This window comes from Microcaecilia unicolor, chromosome 4 (genome assembly GCF_901765095.1).
Source record: "Microcaecilia unicolor chromosome 4, aMicUni1.1, whole genome shotgun sequence".
Classification (NCBI taxonomy): domain Eukaryota; kingdom Metazoa; phylum Chordata; class Amphibia; order Gymnophiona; family Siphonopidae; genus Microcaecilia; species Microcaecilia unicolor.
Genome location: NC_044034.1, coordinates 238,618,156 through 238,641,894, shown reverse-complemented (window position 1 = coordinate 238,641,894; position 23,739 = coordinate 238,618,156). Strand labels below are relative to the sequence as shown.

At 41.5% G+C, this 23,739-nt stretch overlaps 1 protein-coding gene across 1 annotated transcript in view; it reads left to right on the top strand.

Moving 5' to 3' along the window:
- Positions 1-23,739, top strand: part of TM9SF2 (transmembrane 9 superfamily member 2) — a 215,442-nt gene that overhangs the window by 79,283 nt on the left and 112,420 nt on the right. Inside the window, 3 exon segments of the mRNA XM_030201349.1 lie at positions 1,727-1,838; positions 14,230-14,309; positions 20,934-21,042. Coding sequence (XP_030057209.1) covers positions 1,727-1,838; positions 14,230-14,309; positions 20,934-21,042 — 301 coding nt within the window.

Sequence of the window (23,739 nt, the reverse complement as noted above, 5' to 3'; positions counted from 1 at the left end):
GTCTTCCTGCCTTCCCTCCCTCCCTCCCTCCCCCTCCCCCATGGCATCTGGCATTCCTGTTGTTCCTAATCCCAAAGTGTCTTGCTGTGGCTGGCTCCACCCCCTTTGAACTGGAGCAACTCATGAGGCTTCCATTTGGAATTGGTACAGCTGAAATATCTGCTTTGGAAGGTTTTCTTCTTAATAGCAGTCAGCTTGAAGATTGAGCGAGCTTCAAACATTCCTTTTATTCCCCATACTTGTATCCACAATAGGATGGTCCTTTTAGCTCACTTTTCACCAAAGTGATGGCATTTCACATACATAATACTTCCTACTCGTCTTCAAAGGCCTCAGGCTGGACTGTAGAAGTGCACTGGTGTGCTATGTGAAAAAACACAGCACACGACCAGCCCTCTAATATCTGTAGATCCTATCAGACAATCAACAGTAGTAGCTTAAAAAAAATCCAAAAAAAAAAAAAACCCTGTCAAGTTAACTGATAAGCTACATATCCTCTGTTAAATGCACATTACCTGAAAGCCATGCCAAATATTGGTTGCATTTCTCTGCTCAGTCCTTTGAAGAAATAAGTAGTGTTGCAGCTTGGTCGACTATTCATGTTTTTACACCTCGTAACTGTCCAGTCTTTGAAAGATGATGGTTTCGGACCAGCAGTTGTATGAGAACTTTTCAGTTAATAGAATGTTCTCCCAAAAAGAAACAAAAGCAAATCAAAATGGAAGAACCCTCAGCTCTCTGATTTTATCCTTCTCATTGATAAAGAAGGTGAAGTTGTTTACCTGTAATGAGGATTCTCTGTAGATAGTAGGATAAATCAGATGTACGTAAGCAACATAGTTGCCAGCTGACAGCTGTCTCTGGAAGTTGATGGCTTAGCTGTGTATTAAATTGAAGGGATGGCATCTATACTTTTTTATATTGCCATCTTGCATTTTCCTTTTTATTTGAATAATTTTTTTTTTTTAGTTACAGCATTGGGTCAGTAATATGAAACTTTACCAGTCAAATCTGATTTCTGTTAAGACTGTTTATATGTGTGTAAGCAGAAACTTAAGAGCTATACCTGGGCAATTCGCTCAAAAACTTGTAGTTCTCTACTCAGTGAACTCTAATGCTTGGAGAGAGATTGAAACCCCCCCCCCCCCCCCCAAACCTTTGGGGTCATTTTACTAAGGTGTGCTGAAAAATGGTCTGCGGTAGTGTAGACGTGTGTTTTGGACACATGCAGAATCATTTTTTAGTGCACCTGTAAAAAATGCCTTTTTTAACATTTTTGCTGAAAATGCATCCATTTTGTGTCTGATACCTTACTGCCAGCCATTGACCTAGCGGTAAAGTGTCGCGTGGTAACCGGGCGGTAATGACCTACGCACGCCAGAAAATGAAAAATATTTTTCAGATGCGCTTAGTGAACGCATGCCAAAAATGAAATTACCACAAGGGCCACGCGGTAGCTGGGCAGTAACTTGGAATTGGTGCGCATTGGCTCGCATAGGCGCTTAAGCGGCTTAGTAAAAGGACCCCTTTGAGAGAAGAAATGGTACATTATGCTGAGATTTTGGAGGATGTGCAATAAAGATGAAAAAAAAATAAGAAGCTGACCTTTTCCATAATTTTTTTTGAGCCTTTCAAGTTGTCTGTGTTTGCTTCTTGTAATGAACTGAATTCTGTAGAATTGTATGAGCATAATTCTTAATGTATTCATCACTTTTCTCTTTCATAGCTATAAGCATACAGATGCAAAAAATCCTGATTGTTCTGGACTCCCAATGGATGTGTTCAATAAGAAATCTGGAGTGGTTACAATTCCCTTTACTTATTCTGTTTCATTTATTGTAAGTATTCTATATCCTCTTCCCTAATCACCACCACTCCCCTCCCCCCCCAAGCTCGCAAATCCAGTTTTCAACAAATAGGATTGTGTCAGGCACACGAGTGGTGACATCATCGCATGTCACCAGCATGGAATGGCTCTCCCAGAGCTCAGCACTAAGTATGATCCTGAGCATGCTTGACCTTTCCCACATTGAGTAGTCTCAGTACCTCAGTTTTTTTTATTTTTCTCTGCTGTGCTAAATGGCAGTGAAAACAAAGTGCTCCCGTTTCAGCAAAAGGATTTTCTGTTGTCATTGTTTTGCATTCGTATACCTAAAAAAGTGTAGTTTATGATTTTTTGTTTCCTTTTGGTTCATGCAGTATGTCCCTACTGAAGTAATTTTAGATCCAGAACTTGAGTACCCATTCTAGGTGTTTAGTCTGCTCAGGCTCTGATCATAGCTAAGCTGAATGTAAGCCTTGTATTCTTGTCTGTGAACCTAAAAACACCACCTTAACAGATTTTGAAACCACAATGAGGTAGGGAAGAGGTTTCTAGTCACCCAAAATGAAGAAAAGAAGCTGTTCTGTGGAAATAGATTGACTGACTGCAAATTCCAGCAGAAGCTCCGTCCACCTTCCTGCATAGTGACTAGGGGCCAGATGCACTAAACCTAACGCACCAGCAATGTGGTTTTTAAACTAGTTCTAGCCGGTTTAGCGCGCAAGTAATAAAACGGGACGATGGAGCAGAAAAAAAAAGTACACTAGCTTACACGCAGCTTCTTTGCGTGTATGAAAGCTGTGCCATGCTTCTTTTTCAAATGACATTTTACGGGGAAAAGAAATTGGGGGGGGGGGGGGAGCAGTACCGAAATGTAAAGCATAAAAGTAATGGCGACTTACCAAAAATGCAAGGAAGACAAGGGTCCATCAAACAGCGTCTGTGGGAAACAGCATCCCCAATGCTATAGAAGCACAACAGAGGGCTAAACCAATTGAACAGTGTCAGCCTGGGATGTCCTGCCCACTCACTACTGGAGGAGGACACCAGGAAGTTCAGATCCAATCCGTTCACAGCTCTACGGATATCATCAGGGAAGCCCTGTAGGGAGAAGGAAGTGGGATAGCAGCCAGCCAATGAGAGTCCATCTTCAGGGAGATGGGCGTTCTAGGATGTCAGCCGGCCAATAGAAGGAAGCAGCAGGAACAGCTGGGGGTGGAACCAAGCCCTTATGCTGATTCCTCACAGAAAATGAGAGCTGAGAGCAGCAGAGAGGCTTTTCCCACTTTTTCCTACCAGCGAGGAGGCAGAGAGCCCCAACATAGGTTTGCCCATCCAAAAAAAAAAAAAAGAGCTTTTGTGCTTGCAAAAAAATAGAAAAAGGGTACATCTACTGCTTTCATACACGCAAGCTTGTCTGCGTGTATGAGAGCAGTCTGTAGCATGCGCAGAGCAGCCACGCATAGCCATTGACCTGCACATACTCAGCTCACCGACTGGCTTCCCCTATATCACATGCAAATGAGCTGGGTCGCAAAAGCAACGAGCAGCTCATTTGCATGTGATTCTCTTTGTGAATCCCTCTGTGTTTCTGACTTGGTAAATATTTACCGATTTGGAAATACAGACTGATTCTTAACGGGACTGTTGTGCATCTGGGCCTAAATCTGGCTGCAAAGAAACAGTAAAAAAATACTATAAAGTGTTTTAAATTATTTTAAATGTGCTCAGACCATACCGTTTACACCCATTATATCCCCAAGAGGAATATGTGGTGGTGTCACAATGGAACCATCATTGCACATATGATGTTCCACCTCCTAATATTTGTGTATGTACATACAGCTGAGCCCAAGTAGATCTTAATCACCGGTGTATGCGTATATTTATAATACATATGTATAGGTCATAAACTATTCACATTAAATATTGCTAGACTTGAGCTCAAACCTCCACCCATAGATTATGGTGCTTTCCTTATTACCATCTAATACATGGATAATAAAACATACCATTCAACATTTGTTTGAACCTAAAGGAGGTAAATGTTAATTCATGACACCCTGATCTCACTTCCCCCACATACGATATGTGGGGGAAGTGAGATCAGGGTGTCATGAATTAACATTTACCTCCTTTAGGTTCAAACAAATGTTGAATGGTATGTTTTATTATCCATGTATTAGATGGTAATAAGGAAAGCACCATAATCTATGGGTGGAGGTTTGAGCTCAAGTCTAGCAATATTTAATGTGAATAGTTTATGACCTATACATATGTATTATAAATATACGTATACACCGGTGATTAAGATCTACTTGGGCTCAGCTGTATGTACATACACAAATATTAGGAGGTGGAACATCATATGTGCAATGATGGTTCCATTGTGACACCACCACATATTCCTCTTGGGGATATAATGGGTGTAAACGGTATGGTCTGAGCACATTTAAAATAATTTAAAACACTTTATAGTATTTTTTTTAAAGTGCATACATAAAAATAAAAAAAGATAAATTATTTTGAACCCAAGTTTAATATAGTGAGTTTAAGGTTTAACTTGGTTTGTGGATTTGTTCTTCCTGATTTTTTGTGATTTGCAAAGAAACAGTGCCAAGCTCTCTGATTACTGCATAGCCCCTTGGAGGTTCCTAGCCCAAAGCACAGTTGTCTTCAGAACACTTGCACAGGCATAAGATGGAGTCTTCCATGACCCCTTCAAAAGTTTGTAAGAAAAGAAGCACATTGAAGTTTATTAGGGATATCCTCCTAAGTGCAACCCTGCCCAGTCATCTCTAGTGCAATCTACTCCATCAAAAGAGAGTGCCAGAGAACCATGGCTGATATCTTTCCGTTGTTGAAGTTCTTGCAGCACAGACCTGTAGACTGATTTAGCAGAGAACCTTTTTGTACAGCAATAGCACAGGCAAAGGATTCCTCTTTTTTCCCAGTTCAATTTCAGTCCTTCCCAAAAAGATGGGAGGGTAGGGCAGAAGTACTCTTACAACTTTACACCTCAGGGATAAAAGAACAAATCTGCATAATTGTGTAGGTGCTAAAGATCTATGTTCCAAACCACTCAGATCTGAAGCACATATTTCAGTTTTAAGAAAAGAGTATTATGAGGAAAGTTATAATGATATTTTTCAATTGCTAGACTGCTACTTTACTTTATTCAGATTTGCTTTACTGCTTTACCCAACAAGGGGGAACCAAGAGGTTTACAGGCTCAATCCAAAGGATTAGGAAAGGAAATACAATTCAGTTGACAGGACAGTAAAACATTTATACCCAGGTGAGTTAGAAAGCAATAGGAAGAGAGGGGGAATAGGGTGATAGAGATATAGGGTAAGGGGGATAGAACAATGAGCAAGACATTCACAGAAGCTCTTCTAGTAGCAACCTGGTAAGCCCTTTCAAAAAGTAAAGTTTTGATGGCTGATTTATTATTATTATTAGTTACATTTGAATCCCACATTTTCCCACCTATGTGCAGGCTCAGTGTGGCTTACATAGTACCGTAAAGGCGATCGCCAATACCGGTATAAACAATTACAAAGTGATGTAGTGGTAGGTTAAGGTTCATGTGTAACAGACATAATAGAGAATCGTAGAGTAGAAGAGATGTGTTAAGTCCATTACGCTCTTTGGTTTCGATTGTGTTGCAGGGTTCAGGCATTTAAGTTGGGTCGGTAGGGTATGCCTTTTTGAACAGGTTAGTTTTTAGTGATTTCCGTAAGTGTAGGTGATCATACTTTGTTTTCACGGCTTTTGGTAATGCGTTCCATAGTTGTGTACTTATGTAGGAAAGCTGGATGCATAAGTTGATTTGTATTGGAGTCCTTTGCAGTTTGGGTAGCAGAGATTTAGGTATGTTTGTGCTGATCTTGTTGTGCTTCTTGTTGGTAGGTCTATGAGGTCTATTATGTATCCCGGGGCTTCGCCATAGATAATTTTATGAACCAGTGTGCAGATTTTGAAAGCAATACGTTCTTTGATTGAGAGCCAGTGCAATTTCTCAGAGGGGTTTGGCGCTTTCGAATCACGTTTTACCAAATATATTTTATTTATTTATTTATTTTTGGCATTTCTATCCCACACTTTCTCACCCATGGGCAGGCTTAATGTGGCTTACATTAGTTCAAAAGGTTAACAACAGTATAAAAAGACACATCAATCAAGTAATAGACAAACAGACACATTAAGGGCGAGGTATTCGGTGGGGAGAGACAGAGGGAGAGAAGTGAGAAGGAGGTAAGGAATGCAGTATGGTCACATAACAGTAATGGGTCAGAAGACATTAAGGTAGTGTGGAGCTGCAGTGTAAGCTTTCCTGAATAAAGCGGTCTTCAGGGAGATTCTGAAAGCCTGTTGTTTGGAGGTAGCTTTTACTGAGTTGGGTAGACCATTCCACAAACGTGCACTGATGTAGGGAAAGGTAGATGCGTGGCTGGTTTTATACTTGAGGCCATTGCACGAGGGGTAGTGGAGATGTAAGTAGGATTGGGAAGATTTGTTCAAGTTCCTTGGTGGCAAGAGGATAAGATTATCCATATAAGCTGGAGCTTCGCTTTTAAGGATTTTGTGCATCAGGGCGCAAATTTTGAATGTTATACGTTCCTTGACAGGTAGCCAGTGCAGTTTTTCTCATAATGGTCTGGAGCTGACGAACTTCGATTTACCATAGATCAATCTTGCAGCGGTATTTTAAGCAGTCTGCAATTTTTTAAGAAGTAGTTCCGTGCACCCTGCATAGATACCATTGCAGTAATCAAGATGACTCAAAACAAGAGACCACACTAAATTGCAAAATACTTCTCTAGGGAAAAAAGGTTTTATACGCTTCAGTTTCCAAAGAGAGAAGAATGCTTTTTTTTAACGGCTGCATTAGTGTGTTCTACCAGAGTTAGATTTCTGTCAAGTATAACTCCTAGAATTTTCAGAGACGCAGAGATTGGCAGGTCAAGCCCAGGTGCAGTTAAGGTGGCAGAATTGTATTTGTTGTAAGGTGATGTGAGTAGAAGGCAATGAGTTTTCTCTGTGTTGAGCTTCAATTTAAAGGAGTTCGCCCAGGCACGTACAGTTTTTAACCCAATGCTGATGTTGGCAGCTATTTCAGCTAAGTCTTTTTTGAAAGGAACGTAGATGGTGATGTTATCCGCATAAATGAACGGGTGGAGACCAAGTTTAGAAAGAGCTGCGGCTAGAGGAATTAGCATTAAGTTAAACAGTGTAGGAGAAAGCGGCGAACCCTGTGGTACACCACAGACAGCTGGTCAAGAAGGTGATAAACTTCCTCCGGAGATGACTCGGTGGGTTCTGGTGGTCAGGAAGCCCTTCAACCAATTCAGTACATTGCCACTGGTCCCGAAATAATCAAGGAGCTGCAGTAGAATAGTATGGTTCACCATGCCGAAGGCACTTGACATGTCAAATTGCAACAATAGAATGCATTTCCCAACAGCTATCTCCCGCCTGAGGTTTGAGAGTAGCATGACGAGCATTGTTTCTGTACTATGGAGAGGGCGGAAGACTGACTGCGATTCATGGAAGATGTGGAACTTTTCCAGGTACTCATTGAGTTGCTTATTCACCATGCTGTCCATCAATTTTGCAAACAACGGGATTGATGCTATTGGCCGGTAGTTGGTGAGTTCCTTGCTACTTTTCTTGGCGTCTTTTGGGATGGGGGTGAGGAGAATGTTTCCAGAGGCTTCAGGGAAGATACTGCTACTTAGCATAAAGTTAAGATGCTGCGTCAGATCAGAAATGAAGCAGGGAGGAGCACGTTTAAGCAGATTGGGCAAATATCCAATTTGCAATATTTACTGGAAAATCTGCGCAGTTCCTGTTTAACAGAGTCAGCTGTAAGAGGGGTGAAGAGTGAAGGCCTGGCTGCTGTGTTTTGAGCAGTCTGAAGTTTCTTTGATTTGTTCTTTACAGCCCGCATAAATTCCGTTGCAGTAGTCTATGGCTTAGTACCATTGATTGTATCAAGTTGCGAAATGTATCCCTCGGGAAGAGTGGTTTCACGCGTTTCAGTTTCCACATTGAATGGAACATTTTCTTTGTTGTAGATTTCGCTTGGTTCTCTAGGATGAGGTTACGGTCGATTGTAACGCCGAGAATTTTCAGGCTGTCTGAGATAGGAAGGGTGTAGTCTGGGGTGTTTATGCTTGTGGGTTTGTTTTGGGATGAGAGGATTAGACAGTGTGTTTTTTTTTTTCTGTGTTGAGTCTAAGTTGTTCAAACTGAGCTTGATTTCGTTGGAGATTTCGGTCGGATCATGTTTATAAGGAATGTATATTGTGACATCGTCTGCGTAGATGAAAGGGTTGAGGCCATTGTTGGATAAGGACTTGGCTAGTGGGGTCATCATTAGGTTGAAGTGGGAAAGGGATACTATCACACTTACTATCACAAGATGGACACCTACACTATGGTCAGACCACCATAAAGCAAATGTCACTCTTTACTGGCGAAAAACACAACTAAACACAATCAACAAACATGAACAAAAAACCTACACAACAAGAGGAAAAATAGACCCCACAACATTCTAGCAACAGATTTACCAGAGCGAATGGACCATAAACGCCAACACCATCCAATTCCTCCAAGAATGGGACGATATAAGCACAACAACACTAAACAAAATCGCCCCAGTCCAAACCAGAACATCACACAGGAAAAATGCAAATCCATGGTTCACCGAAGAACTGAAAAAACTGAAAACACAAGTCAGGAGACTTGAACGAACATGGAACAAAAAGAAAGACGAACAAACACTAAACGACTGGAAACAACTTCGGAGAAAATATAAATACACCATCAAACAGACAAAAATACTACACTATAAAACACTAATAGGACCAAACTACAAAGACACACATAAACTCTTCAACCTCGTGAACAAACTGTTAGACACCACACCTGTTACAAACAACAGCAAAGATATACCAAGTGTCGACAACCTTGCGAAATACTTCAAGGAGAAAATTACACTATTGCGACACAAAACACCTGCCAGCCCTATAGAATACACCACTCTCCTAGACTGCCTAGATCCAGAAGAAGGAACACACCCAGCAGACAGAACCTGGACCGAATTTGAACTATTATCAGAAGACCTCATCTCTAAAACTCTCAAAAGATATGCCAAATCCAACTGCAAACTAGACATATGTCCGAATAGCCTCATGAAATCTGCTCCTCAAAAATTCATAGTAAACCTAACAAACCACATAAACTACATGTTACAAAATGGACTCTTCTCAAAAGAAAAAGGAAAAATCTTACTCACACCAATTCCTAAAGATACAAAGAAAAACACGAACGAAATAACGAACTACAGACCAATAGCATCCATACCACTAATAACCAAGATAACCGAAGGCATGGTAACTAAACAACTCACAAACTATCTAGACAAACACTCGATACTGCATGATGCCCAATCAGGATTCCGTTCGAATCACAGTACAGAAACAGTATTAGTCACCCTTGTGACCAAATTCAAACAAATAATTGCAACCGGCAACAATATACTCCTCCTACAATTTGACATGTCAAGCGCCTTTGACATGGTCGACCATGAAATCCTACTACACATACTTGAATACTTTGGCATCGGAGGAAGTGTCCTGAACTGGTTCAAGGGGTTCTTAACCCTGTGTTCGTATCAAGTGACATCAAACTCAACCACGTCCAAAGCATGGATACCTGAATGTGGAGTCCCACAAGGATCACCTCTTTCACCAACCATATTTAACCTAATGATGATCCCTCTAGCGAAACTCCTATCAAGCCATAACCTCAACCCATATATATACGCCGATGATGTGACAATATACATCCCATTCAAACAAGACACCAAAGAAATCTCCAACGAAATCAATCAAAGTCTACATATCATGAACACATGGGCAGATGCATTCCGCCTGAAACTAAATGCAGAAAAGACCCAATGCCTGATACTCACCTCCCAATACAACACAACCGAATACAACGTGATAAACACACCGAACCTAAAACTTCCAATCTCAGAAACGCTAAAAATCCTCGGTGTGACTATCGACCGCCACCTAACACTTGAAACCCACGCAAACAACATAACCAAGAAGATGTTCTTCAGCATGTGGAAATTGAAAAGGATAAGACCATTCTTCCCAAGATTCGTCTTCCGCAGCCTAGTGCAATCCCTCGTCCTCAGCCACTTGGATTACTGCAACTCATTATACGCAGGCTGCAAAGAGCAAATACTGAAGAAACTTCAAACAGCCCAGAACACAGCAGCCAGGCTCATCCTCGGAAAACCTAAATATGAAAGGGCAAAACCACTGCGCGAGAGACTACATTGGCTTCCACTCAAAGACCGCGTTACTTTTAAAATTTGCACACTAGTCCATAAGATCATTTACGGTGAAGCCCCAGCGTACATGACTGATTTAATAGACCTACCACCCAGAAACGCCAAAAGATCATCCCGAACTCACCTCAACCTTCACTACCCAACTTGCAAGGGGTTGAAATACAAGACGATATACGCGTCAACCTTTTCCTACATGAGCACGAAGTCTTGGAATACACTACCGCGCAACCTAAGAACGACTAACGAACAAGCCTCCTTCCGTAAACTACTAAAGACTCACCTGTTTGAACAAACTTACGGAAAAAGCCAAAACACTTAGAAACCACACTCACTGTTCACCAACTCAATACACATCCACTTCTGATCCCACATCCCTTTATCCAGTCAATCATTCACCTACCTACGGAACAATGTACCATGATACTTTCAATGCCCTTTTTTCCCATTGTCTCCTTCTAATGTTTCTATGTTGATGTCCCATTGTTATACTCCCATTGATATTCGAATGTCTCGTACAAATCTGTTCAATGTAATCCATAACTTAGTCGTAACAAATGTATTTCTATTATTCATGTCTTATTGTAAGCCACACTGAGCCCGCAAATAGGTGGGAAAATGTGGGATACAAATGCAATAAATAAATAAATAAAATACTCACTACAAATCCTCAAGGGGCAAAATAGAAAGCAGATTTTCTGACATATTCATGCTGGGCTTGCCGTGCTCCCGGGAGAACTTAGCCGGTGGTTGTCGAGGAATCTGAGAGCAAGGAAAGATATGGGGAAGTCCAAATCCGAAAGCCTTAAAAGTGAGTAGTAAAAGTGTATTGAATACTGAAATAGATTGGGAGGCATGATGGGTCATGAGGAGAGGGGAAACTTGGTTAGCTTTCTTAAAAGGGCAGATAAGATGAATAGCAGAGTTCTTTAGGGTTTGTAGCTTCTTGATAAGCATTTGGGGGGATACATAAATAAAGTACGTTACAGTAATCAGGTTTGGAGATAGGGAAAACATGGACAAGGGAGTTTGAGACCAGGAACTGGAGTTGGGGGTAGTTTCAGGTTGGAGCATGAGGGTAAGACTGAAGGTTACAGCAGAGTGGTCCATACAGGATAGGGGAATGGAAGAAAAGGATGAAAGGGAGAGAGAAGATGATGACACAGGGAAAAGAACTAAATCAAGTTTGTGTCCAGCTGTATGGGTGGGGCAAGGGACCCATTGACAGAGTTGAAGTTCATTGATCAGGGAGAGGAATGGGATACTTGAGGATGGTGTACAACCTCGACATGCATGTTGAAGTCCCAGAGTATGAAAAGATTGGGGAATTGCAATGAAACATCTATTGTAGTCTGGATGCAGATCTCCAAGGGGTAAGGAAGGGGAGACAGTAAAAGAGGAGTATGTAGAGAGGTACAGGGGCAGAGAGTCAGAATTTCAGGGTAAGGGAAGGGACTTGTGTGAGATGCAAGTCGGAAGAGAAAATGTTAGCTAGACTGCTCTCTTTTTGATGCCATGGAAGAAAATACAGCAAAGCCTGGGGGTAGGGTCTCAGAGGAAGTGCTCTTCTCCCCGGTTTAACCATGTTTTGGTTAGGAAAAGTAGTTGGAGGTTGGAGTTGAGTAAAAAGACTTGTATTGGTGAAACTTTGGTGAGAATGACTGCAATTGAGAGCTGCAGGGATCTGTGCAGAGTACATACCTGGGCTTGATGGAAAAAGTGGGGGCTAAAAGGGACAGCGTCCCCAAAAGACCAGTATTGGAAAAGAGGTGAGCAAATCCCTTGAGTATCTGTGTGTCGATAGCTGATGTAGAGGGCCCAATGAAGAAGTTCCAGCAGGGCCGCCATGATGTGGTAGATTGAAGCCATGAAATCAGTGAATAACAGTTACAAAAAATAATCTCAGAGCCTCGCCCAAAGAGTACTACCTGCTCCTTAGGTGCTTGCCGCTGCGGCAAGTGGTTGCTGCAAATAGTCTTAGTAACATGGGAGGGCCCCTTATGTAGTGTCACGTGATGCATAGTTGGTGGAGTCGGTAGCAGTTCTGAGTACAAGAAGGGAGGTTGAGCGCTAGTTATAATCCAACATGTAGTGCATAGTAGACAGAGTCAGTAGCAGTTTCAGGTACCGGAAGGGAGGCATGTAAGTTCTAGTCATAGCGTGTCACGTGACATGTAGTAGGCGGAAGCTTCAAGGAATGTTAAAAGTTCTGCAGAAAGTTCAGCAGTAGTTCAAAATGGTTCAAAACAGTAAATTAAAACACATCAACCAGCCTCATGATTTTTTGCAATGTGGGTTTCGTACTTATTTAGGGCACAGATCAGTCAGTCTCTGCATGAATTCTAGCAAGCTTTTTATTGTCATTGTTATCGTTGTTATCCCTATTCCTCTTTTCAGTCCTGTTAGTGTCTTAAAGACCTTTGTAGCAGCCCAGCGGAAAAGACCATAGGCTGTTATTGAGATAGACATGGTGGGTGGAAGCCACTGCTTGCCTCAGGATTGGTAGCATGGAATGTTTCTACTAATTGGGTTTCTGCCAGATACTTGTAACCTGGATTGGCCACTGTTGGGAGCAGGATACTGGGCTAGATGGACCATTGGTCTGACCCAGTATGGCTATTCCTATGTTCTTTTTGACCTCGTCTAGATTATTGTAGGACCTAAATGTGTGCCTTGGAACAATGGTTTTCATCCCTGTCTGGTTTTCTTAATATCCACATGATATGTATGAGAGATGTGTATGCACTGCCTTCATTGCATGCAAATTTATCTCATGCATATTCTTTGTGGATATCCTGAAAAACAGTCTGATTGGATGTTTCCTGAGGACTGTGAGAACCAGTGCTTTAGAGAAGAGGGATTAATGGGAGGTTAAGGTAGATGTTCAGATACAGTAAAAGTATAAAAATTCACAAGAGAAATCATCTAAGATACAAGGTCAACAGTTGACGCAGAAAAGGAGATAGACTTGGAAGGAATGTATGTGACCATCTCTGGGGGAAAGGTGACTGAAATAGCAGAAGTGTTGAGACTGGCTGATTCTTTTTGTCATGTCATGGATCCGTAAGCGTCTGCAAAAGGTACATTTTACATTTCTGTAACTTCTACTTTTTCTTATAAAAGAATTGGGTTTGGACTGTTATATTCTGTTAGAGCAAATAATTCGATATACATTATATATTATTTTTGGGATCTTGCCAGGTATTTGTGATCTGGATTGGCCACTGTTGGAAATAGGATGCTGGGCTTGATGGACCTTTGGTCTTTCCCAGTATGGCAATACTTAGTGCTATAGAAATAAGTAGTAATAGGTTAGTTACGTATACACCATGACAGTAATGAACCTCACCCCTAAGCCAGGGTACGTGGAGTATGATCTCAATCTCTCAGATGTACTGCTAATGTTCACTGGAATACTTGCATCATGCCATTGATATATACAGTGCTGGTACACAAACATCATGGCTGTGTTGGGTGGTGTGTGCATGCAAACAGGCCCTTCACATTGGTTTAATGTAGAGGCATGTTCCCAAATTGATCTGTGCATTTCCACAGGACACAGATGATGGAGCCAGGATGAGGAGAGCTGATGTAAGCAGATACAGGAGTTGTCAGGTTCATTCAGAACATTTTACAGGCTGTCAGCTAATTGGAGTACATTCCTTCACAGACAGGGTGGTGGTGATTGTAGGGAACAGCCTGTCATTGGAGGAGGTAGAAACAAAAATATTAAGGAAAGTATGGAAATAATGCAGAATTCCTTATTTGTAGAGAAGTGAGGAGAAAGCTAGAAGTTGACTTGTATCTGGTATTCTTTAACGAAGTAAGTTGGCCAGTTAAGAGCAGCCTTATAGTCCTTTCTTTTTGTTTTTAGCCATTATATTATGTATTTGTAATTACAGTTTGGTGCCAAGGTCTGCTTAAATATTTTATGTACAGTAAAGAGTTAACAGTATAAAGAAGCTGATTATTTTGTTTAGTACTTTCAGTTAATTTGTTATGAAAAATAAATACTTTATTTTATTGTCATTTTTAGGAAGAAAAAGAAATCAGATGGGCGTCAAGATGGGATTACATTTTGGAATCAATGCCTCACACTCACATACAGTGGTTTAGGTAAAAAAAAAAAATAACTATTTGTATTCACTAGTTAAAACTCTAAATGCTAAGATCTAGTGCTGGGTTTTCCCTGAGTTAAGCAAATAGGTGGGATAATGTGGGATACAAATGCAACAAATAAAAATATATACTGTACCATATATAATTACATCAATCCATAGGGGTTCCAAGATGAGTTTTGTTTCTTGCAGAATTTTCAATCTATTTGATTCAAGGCTCTCCTTAGTAGTACTGTGTGCAATTCTGAAGACCTGACCTACAAAACGTTATAAACAGGATAGAGTCACAGGAACTAAACTAGTCAGTGGTCTTCGTCATAAGGCATATGGGGCAGACTTAAAGATTTCTATACGCTGGAAGAGAGGAGGGAGATGTTTAAATATGTCTGATGGGATTACATTTTGGAATCAATGCCTCACACTCACATACAGTGGTTTAGGTAAAAAAAAAAATAACTATTTGTATTCACTAGTTAAAACTCTAAATGCTAAGATCTAGTGCTGGGTTTTCCCTGAGTTAAGCAAATAGGTGGGATAATGTGGGATACAAATGCAACAAATAAAAATATATACTGTACCATATATAATTACATTTTGCCACTCTGCATGCCATGACAAAATTATTGTTCTAGTAAGTGCAAGAAAGTAGTATCTGAAGAGACTGGCTCTTTCCTCCACATCTGGTGGAACAGTGGCCGAATACAGGCGTACTGGCAGGGCTTAGCTGATGGTGACCACTCTGGAGGTTGAGTGTCCCTGCAATCCCAAATGGTGTCTACTTAGATGGGGGAATCGAAGAGGCCTGAAATGGCAAAAAAGACTTAAGCGACTTTGTTTTGCTGCTGCAAAGTCAGTGTTAGTGGCCCATTGGAAACAATCTAACGGGCCTACCATTTCCACTTGGTTGGTGAAAGTTCAAGTGTTGGGGGAAGTGGAAAAACTGACTGACCACTGTTTGGGAAAGTTTGATCCCAAGGCGGTTGAGTGGCCTCATCTGGATATTTGTTGTGTAATGTATAGAGGGGGGGGGGGGGGGGAGGAGCACGGGGAGTTTAATGGATATTTGCTCAGTTTGGCTTAAGAGGGAATATGATAAGACAACATTTGGTTTGATATTTATTTTTTCCTTTCTTTTGCACTGTTGTAACCTTCTCAAAATGTTAATAAACATTTATTGTGGAAAAAAGAAAGAAAGAAAGTAGTATCTATGAATCAAAAGGACACACAAAAAAAATGAAGGCACTGTAATGCCCAATATTTATTTATTTTTAAATCTGTACAGTGAAACACTTCAAAAACAATTCTGAGGGGTCATATCGTACACTGGTGGTGGCAGCAGCTTTTTGGTGGAATTGCAGCAGCGCCCTTTGATTATGTTGGTAGGCTGCCAATAAATTTTAAGGTTTTACAAAACACATCTCTTCCTTCCCTATGATACCACAAGCAAAAAGTAAGAATACATTGGTCTCCGCCTCTGATGCTTGACAACACAGAGAACTTGCTTTGAGAAGATAAGGAGGTATGGGCAGAAACAGTCCCCTCAAACTGCTGAACCAGTATGAGAAGTATTCAGTGATTTCACAAAAATTGTTTTTGGCAAGAATGGACGAGAAAACTGAGATCATTGTTAAAAAAGTTGTCCTATGGGTGTGGCTGTACAAAAGCATGTAGAGGTGCTTTGAAAATGCTGAGATAAAGATTTCTAAACTTGAAGACTTGCTGACTGTACTAGCTTCAGGAGGTAGCGGGTTCAGATCTGGTGGGTTTTCTGTCTAAGTGGCTGTCAGAGGCCCTGAAACTGTATATTGTATGTAATGATTGACAAGAGTGCATCAGTCTCTGAGACCTGCCTGGGTCCCAGAGCCATGATGTCTAGCCCATTCTTTATGGTTAGCCATAATATTCTATTGAACATCCTAGAATATTTTGGAATTGGAGGAAATGTATTGAACTGGTTTAAAGGCTTCTTAACCACTAGAAATTATCAAGTGCTTTCAAATTCTATTACATCTTCTCCATGGAAACCCGAATGTGGAGTGCCTCAGGGATCGCCGCTTTCACCGACTCTCTTCAACTTAATGATGACACCACTGGCAGAATCATTATCCAATCAAGGACTCAATCCTTACATCTATGCTGATGATGTCACAATATATATCCCGTTCAAAAATGATTTAACAGAAATCACAAAGAAAATCAATCACAGCTTCCAAATAATGGATTCATGGGCCGATGCATTCCAACTAAAGCTTAATGCTGATAAGACTCAATGCCTTATCCTTTCATCGCAATATAACAAGGTCAATTATGCTAATATTAACACTCCAAACCACTTTCTTCCTGTCTCGGATACCTTGAAACTCCTGGGAGTCACAATTGATCGAAATCTTACCCTAGAAAGCCACGCAAAAAATGTAACAAAGAACATGTTCCATGCAATGCGGAAACTTAAAAGAGTTAAACCTTTCTTCCTAAGGGAGGATTTTTGCAACCTGGTGCAGTCAATGGTGTTAAGCCATTTGGACTATTGCATTTCCAAAACACTGCAGCCAGACTCATATTTGGAAAGGCGAAATATGAAAGTGCCAAACCTCTCAGAGAAAAATTACACTAACTACCATTAAAAGATCGAATTACATTCAAAATCTGTACCCTGGTCCACAAAATTATTCATGGTGAGGCCCCGTCATATATGTTTGACCTTGTTGATTTACCAGCAAGGAATACAAAACGTTTGTCACGTACTTTCTTGAATCTCCATTATCCCAATTGCAGAGGACTTAAATTTAAATCAATATGTTTCTCCTACATTTGTACGCAACGTTGGAATGCACTGCCGAATGCCTTAAAAAGAACACACGATTTGGCAGCCTTCCGGAAACTATTAAAGACTAACCTGTTCAGAGAGACTTATCAAAAGGACCCTTCTTAAAAAACAGGACATCAGAACTGTACCAGAATTAGTTAACATTGAATTATTCTTATTTTGGCTACTTTGTCACATTGTCATTATTGAACGCTTTTCACTACCCTTGATTTCAGCACCTGAAATGTAGTGATTACCGATTTTATTCTAATTTACTGTGTACTCTATATACTCTGATTGGAACATTCTTCTGTATTTCTTATTCCGGAAATGGTGATCGCCACTACGGTATTTGTAAGCAGGGCCGCCGAGAGGGGGGGATGGGGGGACAAAAGTCCCCGGGCCCGGGCCTCTGGAGGGGGCTCGGCGCCACTGCAGTCAGGCCCGCCTGCCGTCGCTCCCGAACTAACTAACCTTAAACGCCTCCTTCCTTTCCTACTGATGCAGTCTCTCCAGCACATTGGGAAAGGAAGCTACTCTGGAGTCCCAGAGAGAACATTAAGCACAGCTCTCACCTTGAGCCTGGTCATCTATCCAACTGTCCAAGGCAGGCACAGACTTGGTCTTCCTATGATGAATATTTTGCTGAGTCTGAGTCAGACCGGTCTTGGGCATCTGAGGATGAGTTCCCCCAGAGGAACACTCCTTTGTTGGCTTTCTGAGAGAAATGACGGAGGCCATTCCATTTAAGTTGGAGGTTGAGAATGAGCCCAGGGCTGAGATGTTGGCTGTCCTCGACTAGGACTCTCCTAGGGAGGCTATAACAGGACCCCTTCACAGCATCCTGAAAGATGCACAGATAAGGAATTGGGAGACCCCACTCTCTGTACAGTTGGTACCTAAGAAGGCAAACTCCATGGCTAGAGTCCTGAAGGCTCCCAGATTCGAGAATCCACAGTTGCCACACCACTCCAGGATGGACAAATTCTCCCTCAAGAGAGCCAAAAGTGCAAAGACCTATGCCTCAGTTCTCCATTCAGGGATGCTTGTACTCTGAAGTCTCTTGGGAGGAAAGATTTGCAGGGCTCGATGCTCATCTCTCACATCAGAACTACCAACTCTACACAAGCATTTATTTGAAGTCCTTAGTGGGCACTTTGCTTCACATTGCGGACACCCTCCCACAAGAGCAGGCCATATGCCTTCACCCAGTAGTCACAAAGCAGGAGTAGTGCAGAAAGCACCTTGCTCGGGCCACTTGGCGTTCAGGCTTTCTACTGTAGGTATCAGCATGAACAGAATCTCATGGCTGCTTGTTTTTTACCTTAAGCAAGTGGTATAAGAGAAGCTGGTGGATGTCCTATGCCAAAGAGAGAACCTTTTTGGGGACAAGGTATAAGTTAGAGACCTCATTGAAAAGAGAACTGACAACATCAAGTCCCTGTCTCAGCCCACTCCTTCTGCAGCTTCCACTTTGATTCAGAGGAGTGCCAATCACTCTCAAAGGCGTAGGTACATTCCTTCCTCCCATCCTCAGCAACAGGCCCAGTCTCTGCGCTCCCATCCTTGGTGGCAGCAGCGTATACAAAAGACTCTGCCAACTCCCCAGCCTAAGTAAGGGATGAGCTTTTGACTGGCTCTGGCAGAGCATAGTTACCATAAAAGTGCCTATCTTGGACAGCCTACTGGTGGAAGGGAGGCTGAATTTTTCCAAGAAAAGTGGCCCCTTGTAACTCAGACCCGTGGGTTATCTGAATAGTCTTGGTGGATTATACCCTCAGCATCAGCTTCCTCCAAACTGTCCACCAAGAACGTCAGGCTTTAGCTCTTAACACCAGCAGGTACTCACAGAAGAACTCTTCTTTCTTCTAGAGGCCCATGCAGTTAAACCCATCCCACCAGGGGAAGAAGGGAAGGGGTTCTATTCAAGTATGTACCCAAGAAAATTGTAGGGGGGGGGGGGGGGAGGTGATTTCATCCTATCCTAGACCTAAGGGATCTGAACAAATACATGCTCAAAGAAAAGTTCAGGATGATTTCTCTAGGCACTCCTCTTCCCATGGATTTAAAGGATGCTTATTCTCTCATTTAGATATATCCAAGCCAAAGGAGGTATCTCTGATTTAGAGTAGAGAAATTCCACTACCAGTCTTCACGTCAAATCATTGGGTTCTGGATATTCTTACAGAAGGTGACAAGTTGGAGTTCTCGCGCCTGGCTGCTCTTCCCTTCTTGCAGTCTCCTTGTCGAAAGGGAATCAAGTCAGTTGAGGTTCAGGCCACCATAGATTCATTTTTGGCACTCCAGGCCATTGTTTCTGTTCCCCTGGCTGAACAGGGACAAGGCAGATATTCCATCCACTTCAGTGTCCCAAAGAAGGAAGGTACCTTTTGTACAGTCTTAGACCTCAAAGGTCTAGCATGGAGAGACTAAGAGCTGTCATAGCCTCAGTTCAAGTGGGAGAATTTCTCACCGTCCTTTATCTCAAGGAGGCGTACTTGCATATACCCATATGGCCACCGCATCAGAGGTTTAGATTTTGTGGTGCTGGGCCGGCACTTCCAGTTCAGGGCTTCGCCCTTCAATCTTGTCACGACTCCAAGAATGTTTACAAGGTTAGGGTGGTGATGGCGGCGTCCTTCCTTTGATGCCAGGGAATCTGAGTTCACCTGTATTTTGACAACTGGTTTATTGGTGCGTCGTCCTATTCGGACAGCATGGTGGCGACGGTCATAGTTGTCCCGTCTTCTGCAGTTGGGTTGGTGATCAATTTTGAGAAGAGCAGACTAACTCCATCGCAGTTATTGGAGTATCTGGGCATTTTATTCGACACGACACAGGAGAGGGTCTTTCTTACATAGTGCAGGAGGTCGAAACTTGCTCAACAAATTGACCACTGTTGGAAACGGGGTACTGGGCTGGATGGACCTTTGGTCTGTCCTAGTGTAGCAACACTTATGCTCACTTACCTTTTTATAAAATTACCCCTGTTGGTCTGTCCTAGTGTAGCAACACTTATGTCAGCTTCCTGCTCAATTACCTTTTTATAAAATTACCCCGTTATGTCCAGATGTTGACTGATTCAGAAGTAAACGGTTGAACTGACAATAACATGGTGAAAAATGCAGTTTTTAAGCACTCTCCAAGAGTTCTATTTTCAGTGTTAATGGAGATAGCCAGCTTATAATAGAAGGAGGTGCTTGAAGGTGTCCCACCAAATGGTTGAATCTGCAGGTATATTTTTAGATTCTCTTTTGAGCAAGGGAAAAGTAATTTGTAATCTATTCATTAAGGTGAGACCTCTGATGACAGAATTTCACAGAATGAAAAAAGCAAGAAAGATGAAAGCAAGCACTTCTCAGAAGCATTTTATATGTAAATTCATGCCAGGTCTATTGCTTTAATTCCAACCTTCAGTAAGTAAGTGTTATGAGGAAAATATTTGAGAGAGATTGATATTTGATTAAGTCAGAAAGAACTAAGCACCTTTTGTCATAATATGCTATCTTTGAGAACTGAAAACACATAATACAGATTTTTGTGTGTACAATTGACAGTACACGAGTTCAAGAAAAGGCTAATCTGTATAATATATAAAGCTCAACTTTGTTCTTCAGTATGGTGAAAATTGATGCCACAAAATTAAATTCAGTGACTGGTCAAGATTAATTGGTAAACCACTTTGAACAATATTTCTTACATGAGACAATATATAAGATTTTAAGTAAATCTCTTCTCTGGTGAATATCACTGAGAAGCTGTGTAATGTTAGTGCAGGAAACTGTATGATTTAATATGCATTGTTTTTCTTTCTAGTATCATGAATTCTCTGGTGATTGTCCTTTTCCTCTCTGGTATGGTAGCCATGATCATGTTAAGGACTCTGCATAAAGATATTGCAAGATACAATCAAATGGATTCTACTGTAAGTCAAACCTGTTTACAAAATATTTGCTTTGTATTTGTTATTGCAGTATTATGGCTTTGGAAAAGAACTGTTTCAATTCAATATTTCAACTATAAACTTAGATTTTAAAAGTTGTATAATTAGATGATATGGAGGAGTATTTTCAAAGCACTTAGACTTACAAAGTTCCATAGTAACCAATGGAACATTGTAAGTCATAAGTACATAAGTATTGCAATATTGGGACAGGTCGAAGGTCCATCAAGCCCAGTATCATGTTTCTAATAGTGTCCAATCCAGGTCACAAGTACCTGGCAAGATCCCCGAAAAGTACAATACATTTTATGCTACTTATAAGCAGTGAATTTTCCCCAAGTCCATTTTAATAATGGTCTATGGACTTTTTCTTTAGGAAGGTATCCAAACCTTTTTTTTTAAACCTTACTAAGCTATCTGCTTTTACTACGTTCTCTGGCAACGAATTCCAGAGTTTAATTACACGTTGAGTGAAGAAAATTTTCCTCTGGTTCGTTTTAAATTTACTACTTTGTAGCTTCATCGCATGCCCCCTAGTCCTAGTATTTTTGGAAAGCATAAACAAGCGATTCACGTCTACCTATTCCACTCCACTCATTATTTTAAAGATCTCTATCATGTCTCCCCTCAGCCATCTTTTCTCCAAGCTGAAGAGCCCTAGCCGCTTCAGCCTTAGGAAATCTTCCCATTCCCTTTATCACTTTCATCACCCCTCTCTGTACCTTTTTTAATTCCACTATATCTTTTTTTTTTGAGATGTGGCAACCAGAATTGAACACAATATTTGAGGTGCGGTCGCACCATGGAGCGATACGAAGTCATTATAATGTCCTCACTTTTGTTTTCCATTCCTTTTCTAATAATACCTAGCATTCTATTTGTTTTCTTAGCTGCTGCCACACACTGAGCAGAGGGTTTCAACGTATCATCGACGATGCCTAGATCCCTTTCTGGTTGGTGACTCCTAACGTGGAACCTTGCATGACGTAGCTATAATTCGGGTTCCTCTTTCCCACCTTCATCACTTTGCACTTACTCGCACTAAATATCATCTGCCATTTGGATAGTCTCCCAGTCTCATAAGGTGCTCTTGTAATTTTTCACAGTCCTCTTGCGATTTAATAATTTTGAATAACTTTGTGTTGTCAGCAAATGTAATTACCTCACTAGTTACTCCCATATCTAGATAATTTGTAAATATATTAAAAAGCAGCAGTCCCAGCACAGACTTCTGGGAATCCCACTATCTACACCACAGTGCTTTGAAAATGAGCCCCATAGGGTTTGGTAATGCTGTGGTATGTCATATATATTGGATGCAGTAGCAAAATTTCACTGCACTGATACACAATACTGTTGTGTTGTGGTACAGCAGATGCATCAAGCTGAGCCTCTGCCGGTTAATAGCTGTTAACTGGTGTTTGCAGGCAGCAGATGTTTTAGAGATTCTTATCCAGTGCATTTTTTCTAGTAAATAAGGTGCCGGTACTCAAATGCTAGCCCACCCTTCAGGGGTGGGGTGATCACTGAGAGACCCACCCCACAATAGCCAGGCCCCTGCAACCAGTCACAGAATCTATGACAAGGCAGAATTGGTGTGGAGAGTCTGAGATCTTTCATTATAACTTGGGGACCATGGGCCAATTTTAGCAGACAATAGAAAAGGTGCCGGTACTCAGTACCCCCAAGTACCTCCTCAAAAAAAGCCCTGTTCTTATCAGACCCATTAACAATTTATTTCAAGATCATTATTTTAGCATTTTAGCCTCTGAAGATAGGCATTAGTGTGAACTTTATCACTGAAGAAAGACTAAATTGTGATTCTCACCAAGAGACGCCTGAGGCAGGCACATTCGTGCCGAAACATGGTGCCATGTCGAGTCACCATAGTTTTCAACTTAAAATACACAAGGAATTCCACAAGAGCTGTGATTTTATGCAAGAAGTTAGTAAGCACCCACAAAGGCAAGCATTGCCTTATTTGGCAGACTGACCCCCCCAGGCTTTGCATCCCAACAAACTACTAGGGGTCAGATGCCACCAGGAGAGGGATGCCACTGAATGTCTCTCTAGATCAGGGCTCTTTCTAGTCCATGGTCTCTGTGGCAAGGAGTGCCCAGGCCCATGCTCTGGAGTGAAGTTCTCCACTCAGGAGCAGACTGACTATTGGAACAACAGGGCAGTGAGGCCCACAGCTGTAAGGGACCCACTCTTTTTTTGTTGTTGTTTTGTAGCCTCCCATCTAGTTTAATGATAGGTGGTTAGGGGCTCATGATCCTTATTGCCCAGGGGCCCAGATTACTGTCACTCTGCTCCTGGCTGCACTTCAGATGACCTTTTTTGCTTCCATGCTACATTTTGATACCAGCCCTGAGTTGGCATAAAGATTCAGTGCTATGAGACAAAGGAACAAAGGGTTTTTTTTTTCTCACATTGGGATTAATTTAAAATTCAGGCTTTTGCAGGCCCAGTGCACTACTACATTAGGTTCCACATTAGGAATCATCAACCCAGAAAAGGAGATGTTGTCATGGGCAGTACATTGAAATCTTCAGCTCAGTGTGTAGCAGTGGACAAGAAGGAAAGGAATAGAGAATAAAATAAAATATTGCATCTGTATCGCTCCATGATATGACTTGTGAGAGGGCAGGTGATAGGAGAACAAGGGAACCACGCGAG